This window comes from Colobus angolensis, unplaced genomic scaffold (genome assembly GCF_000951035.1).
Source record: "Colobus angolensis palliatus isolate OR3802 unplaced genomic scaffold, Cang.pa_1.0 Scaffold12, whole genome shotgun sequence".
NCBI lineage: Eukaryota > Metazoa > Chordata > Mammalia > Primates > Cercopithecidae > Colobus > Colobus angolensis.
Window position 1 is genome coordinate 17,642,712 of NW_012113141.1, and position 5,935 is coordinate 17,648,646.

General features: G+C 40.1%; 1 protein-coding gene and 1 pseudogene across 1 annotated transcript; both read left to right on the forward strand.

Annotated features, from left to right (window-relative positions):
• The first annotated feature begins 1,385 nt into the window (after window positions 1-1,385).
• On the forward strand, window positions 1,386-1,916 carry LOC105502713 (annotated as a pseudogene).
• A 2,143-nt stretch (window positions 1,917-4,059) lies between these two features.
• Window positions 4,060-5,671, forward strand: LOC105503116 (putative zinc finger protein 56). The gene is made up of 3 exons (XM_011929881.1): window positions 4,060-4,113; window positions 4,977-5,103; window positions 5,613-5,671. Exons 1-3 carry the CDS (start codon window positions 4,060-4,062, stop codon window positions 5,669-5,671), a joined length of 240 nt encoding a protein of 79 aa, XP_011785271.1.
• Window positions 5,672-5,935: the final 264 nt, after the last annotated feature.

The following is a 5,935-nucleotide window of genomic DNA, read 5'->3' on the forward strand; positions in this document are numbered from 1 at the left end:
GCCTCCCAAAGTGCTGGGATTACAGGCATAAACCACCATCCCCGGCAGTGCTTTGGGGTTTTAGAGAGAAATTCCTTTAAGGAGAATATTTTCTGGCTGATTGGATCAAGTTTATATCTAATAGAAGTGTTCTTAAGACACCTTTAGCTTTCTTTTCTCAATATAATCTTTCTCAGACTGAGAGCTAGCTGTTTTTCTCTCCAGTGCTTTGTGTGGCTGTTTCAGGGGTCCTATTAGTATCCCATGGTGTCTGCAAATGAGGTGGGCTGTCACAGGGAGAACTCTTAGACCTATCTCTATGTGACTCATGCTGGAAATCCAGCAGTATTTTTTTCATGTCACCAATATAAACAGAAACTGAGGCTGAAACACTGTTTTCATTTCCATTATCGTGAAGGTGCAGTTCTAACCAGGAGGTCTGCAGGCTCTCCTCCTGCTGCTCAGGCTTCATTCTCCGATGTGGCACTCAAGTGCTGCTGTGGCAACTGGGGTTCATGTAAGACGTGAGTTTCCAGCTGTGAGCCCTGTGCTGTGGGCTGTACCTCAGTAGCAGATGGTAGGGTTCAAGAAAGGGCACTAGCCATCAGGAGGAGAAGGCAAGCAGGATTGCTACAACCCAGTGCTCAGGGAGTAGAGAGCCATTGCTTTAGAACGTAAATAGCCAAAAAGACAGCACCCTAATCAACCATTTGTGTAACAGAGTGAGCCTGCTTTCGGCAGGCACCTGGCTTCAAGTTGCAAAACTACCTTACATCATGAAGATGTGAAAAGTTTGTTTTATCACTGAATATAACCAATTAGCATACATGAATGGCCTCTCCAGTTACCAGGTGAATTCAGGATGAACTATGTATGACATGGTGCTGTATATTCTTCCACTCGTGGACTAATTATGGTGACCATCTTTCTTTCTTTGCAATCTGTTAAGCAGATAGACTGTGATGCATGACGCGTTCTCAATTAATTGGGTAATAAAACACAATTCTTGAGTCCGCGCTCCCACGCGTCCGTGCACGCTCCGGCCCACACATAGGCCCGGGAAGTCTCGCGGTACCTTAGCCGGCTGCTCCCGCTGTGGGTGGCTCAGGCTGTTGCTGTGGTTGCCTGAGTTGCTACTGCTGCTGCGGAGGCAGCTGGGTCTGTGCTTGTGGAGGTGTCGGCCTCTGGGCGGATGTTGACATTGTGTTGTTGTTATTGCTGATGATAGTGGCAGCGACGGTCCCCCATCTCTGTAGCCGGAGGCGATACAGCGGACAGCGAACTCCGCGGACTCGGAACCCGCCGCAGCGGCGACTCCCCTCAGCCTCCGCTGCCTCGCCCGCGGGTACCCCAGTGCCAACCCCGGAAGTCAGGCCCCTTTGGGCAGGGGCGCTGGGAGGCTCAGGATGGCGGATTTCCACGAAATCTATGACGAAGGGGAGGACGAGGAGTGGGCCCTGGAAGAGCAGCTGCTCAAGTACTCGCGGGACCCGGTGGTCGTCCGCGGCTCCAGACACGTCACCGTATTTGGACTGAGCAACAAATTTGAATCAGAATTCCCTTCTTCGTTAACTGTAAAAGTAGCTCCTGAAGAATTTAAAGCCAGCATCAACAGAGTTAACAGTTGTCTTAAGAAGAACCTTCCCGTTAATGTACGTTGGCTACTTTGTGGCTGCTGCACGTTAGGTTGTAGTATGTGGCCAGTTATTTGCCTCAGTAAAAGGACACGAAGATGGATTGAGAAGTTATTAGAATGGCAAAACAATAGGTTATACCACAAGCTGTGCCTGCATTGGAGACTGAGCAAAAGGAAATGTGAAATGAATAACATGATGGAATATGTCATCCTCATAGAATTTTTACCAAAGACACCGATTTTTCGACCAGATTAGCATTTACTTCAGAGACTTTCCAAGTATGTTGTTTTTCCAGTGGTGCCTTGCTTGGTGCTCTCCTGGTGGTGACATAACATTGGTTCTACAGAATCGTGTGGTGTTTTGTTTGTTTGTTTTTAAATAACCGCATGTTCTAAGTGTGCATTTTTGTCAATCTTTGCAACAGTTATTTCATACAGTTGTTTAATACTTAAGCTATTGTGCTCTTTTCTGTTATGTATTCAGATTTTTCAAGGATTACTTTTTTGTATTATCAAAAAAATACATTTGAACTTAGCATAAAAGAAACACAATTCTTACTGTTCTGTCATTGTGGTGTTTCTCTGGGGATGGAGAAAATTTTTCTTTTAATTATATTTTCCAAACACTGTCTAGAACTATCAGACATGATAAAAACTTATAAGGTGCCAACCAGAATTTACTGTAGAGGGGACTTTTCCCCCTCAGCCTTCCAGTCAACTCACAAATTTGCTGCAAAGTGCCTGCTTTCCCTTAAATATGCAGACAAAATTGGGTCTCTGCCTGTTAAGTAGCTGTAGTTTTCTATAGTCACTTCTAGAGAGACTAGACCAGATTTCTACAAACTTGACAGGGGAGCGATCAACCATTTTACCTCTTTCAATGACTCTTGTATCTTCAGTCCTGAAACTGATTCGCAGACCGTGGAGTGCAGATACCCAATCAGAGGAACGTGTGCACTGAGTAGACATGTAGATGTGAGAATCTCCTCTTTCCCTTTTCTCCTCTTGCTAAAATGAGATCCACCTGCCTCAACCTCCCAAAGTGCAGGGATTACAGGTGTAAGCCACCGTGCCTGGCTTATTATTTTTTTTTAAACAGTGCTAGCAGAGACAGTACAAGTACAACTTGTTCTCTATTTCTGCAGATCCAGTAGTTGTTCCACAAGTCACAAAAAGTAAATATAAACACAATACAAATTCTGCTAAACTATATAAACTCTTTCTATATCCCTTTTACCTGTCTTTATTTAGGTTTTATTCTATACTTTCAAAAAAAATATCAATGACAGATAATCAGAAGGAGACATAAAAATGCTAGGCCCCCTGTCTAAAATCTGGGAATTATTAAAGACAGTACCAGCTCCCAGGGTGTTATGAGGATTAAATCACACAGTATGTTATACCCAATACAGTGCTCTGTAACATACTCTTGAGCCCATAGTACCTCCTTAATAAACTTTGCATGTGCATATGTTGGTTTCCAAATGTAAACTTATTCAAACATTGCTGCCTTCTGTTTGTTCTGTAAAATTTAAGGAACCAGCAAAGAATAAGGAAAGTGGTTGTCTTCATTTGTCCGAGAAGTATGTGTGTTGTGACAAGGGTGCTGAGTGTAAGGGACTCTTTGGTGTGCCTGCTTTCTCTAACTACTGCTAATGATGAGCCCAGGGGAAGCAACACTAGCATTAACTGGGAACTTGTGTAAAATACTCACTCAGGGACGCTTTCCAAACCTGCAGAATTATATCGCACAGAGTGGGGCCAAAATTACCAATTGATTTTTAAGCTTATTAAAGCTTAAGGGGCAATGCTTGGCTAAATGGTTATCAGCCCATGTTTCTAGTTAGGATGACATGGCTAATTTGCTGAAATTTCTTTACTCATGCTTTTTTTTTTTTTTTTTTTAACTACAGATTCTATTTATAATTCTGAGTAGAAGCATTCATGTTGCTTAAATTAACTGCCTCATGTGACTCTTAGGTGAGGCCAGAATCAAGTATGAGAGGTTCAAGATATATTTATGAGAGTTAAGTTCCACCTTTGAACTAAAAGGTGGTCACAGGGCCTGTTCTGTTTGGGTTTGGTAGTGACAGGAAAGTGTGGCTCATATTTTCATTACTGTAGCAGAAATTGATGGAGTCTGTTAAAAGGGAGGTCACCTGAGGACAGGAAAGAAGAAGATTTTACTTTTATTTTCATGGAACAGCTCATCATTCCTGAGTCTTTTTTTTTTTTTTAATATAAAAAACAGAAATGGGTGGACTTTTTTTGCAGCTCTTGGTCCTTCTGCCTGTGGGTGTGGTGGTAGCAGGTAAACATGTGGTGCTTACACTTTTAAGGCATATTCTCCAGATCCAGATGTAATTTGTCCAGAGAATCTCATCTGAAGTGAATTTCCAGAGAAGGAGAAGAAAGGAAAAAAATGACTTTTTTTTCAGCTAAACATGTCTCGTATAAAGAGCTATGTCCACTCTGCCTCCTGGAATGCCATGCATTCAGTACTTGCAAACCTTAATCTCTCTACTTGTTTTTTCTCCCTAATAAGTTTGTTTTAGATATGTTTTAAATTTTTTATGATAGTCAAGGTCTCTGAAAAATATTTATTTCCTATATACCATAGCTTTCTCTACATTCTCTACATCATGGCTTCTTATATGCCATGCAAAATTCTTACCAGGAATTTATGGTCTGCAGTATTAAAAATGTTCCCCTTGTGGTGCTGAACATGGGAAGGTGTGGATACTCAAGATTCCTGTTAGGGAAAAGCTGGGATCCTTAGTGAAAAAGAAGAACATGTAGTGTTGAGTTTCCATCTGTGTTCTCCATTAGCTCTATGCAGGACACTGTTTAGAAAATGCTGATTTAAACAAGATGACATTTATTACACAAAAACTTCTAAAAACAATATTAGGAGATACCTGCTATTAGGGTGTTAAAGACAGGCTATTTAAAATCGCTACTAAAAATCACAAATTATAGAGGTAACTTCCAACTCAACATATCTTTTCCACCTGAAAAATATACATAACTGATTCTGTATGATGCAAACAGTGCACTGAAAAGTGTGCACATTTGTGTTTTTGCCCTTAATTTTATACTTTATCATCCAGAAAAGTATTATAGATACACTGGTGGTGTGGATCTTATGCCATTCTCTTTTCTCAGGATTAGAGAATACATTAGGAAATATTTCTGAGTAAATAAATATTTTATTGGATAATTTCAGTCACTCCTGTAAGTCAGAACCAGTTCTTTTTACTCTCTCATTTTGCCTTTAGTCAAGTTATAAATTCTGCTGGCTACCTGGTGTGTGTGTGTGTGTGTGTCTATGTGTCTATGTGTGTGTGTTTGTGTTTTTCAGGGACTGTTGACATTTACAGATGTGGCCATAGAATTCTCTCTGATGGAGTGGCAATTCTTGGACACTGCACAGTGGAATTTATATAGGAAGATGATGTTAGAGAACTACAGGAATCTGGTCTTCCTGGGTGAGGATAACTTCAACACATAATTCCAAACATACCATAATGGTTTCATTTCTCTTTTTTGTAGAGTATGTTTTGGTAATTTATGCTTTGCATAAATGAGTTTCAGATCCGTGATTTTAAGAGAATCTTGGGGATTTGTCCATGTATAAAATAACTTCTTCAGGGTGTTTCATCTTGACCTGAACTTTCCACATTCCTGAGCTGATCTGTGTCCTTTACTCTAGATTAGCAGTAATTTCATCAATTTAGTGACATAAAATATTGTTGCCCGTACCTTAAAATCTAATTGCCAACACCAAGTTTTAACTCAGTATTACCGGGTAGTGAAATTAATAACCTACAAATTTAAAATATTTAAAATTCTGTTAGAAATCAGTATTTTATGATTACTTTATGAAAATATTTTATTACACCCTATTTACTAAACACATAACTAGGTTGGTAATTGGAGAATATGAGCAAAATTTACATTATTTATTTGTAATGAAACAGGTATTACTGTCCCTAAGCCAGACCTGATCACCTGTCTGGAGCAAGAAAAAGAGCCCTGGAATATGAAGAGACATGAGATGGTGGATGAGCCCCCAGGTAGGTGAGAGTGAAGGTGAATACAATGGATGACACAGATGAGAGATCTAAAAATTAAGGAGAAAGCCAATTGTTAAAATGTGAGTTGGAAAGCTATGTTTCATAGGAAATAGTTTCTGGGAAGCCTGAGGGTTTTTTTTGTTTGTTTGTTTTGTTTTGTTTTTCTCTCATATTTGGACATCTTCTGTTTTATGCTTTTAAATTTTCTTTTTTTTTTTTTTTTGAGACGGAGTCTTGCTCTGTC

Excerpts from the sequence above, each read along its gene's own strand:
- LOC105503116 (XM_011929881.1), top strand. The coding sequence starts at position 4,060 with ATGTCTCGTATAAAGAGCTATGTCCACTCTGCCTCCTGGAATGCCATG. Across the intron at positions 4,114-4,976 it reads CCTGGAATGCCATGCATTCA|GGACTGTTGACATTTACAGA; the intron begins GTACTTGCAAAC and ends TGTGTTTTTCAG. Across the intron at positions 5,104-5,612 it reads CAGGAATCTGGTCTTCCTGG|CCAGACCTGATCACCTGTCT; the intron begins GTGAGGATAACT and ends ACTGTCCCTAAG.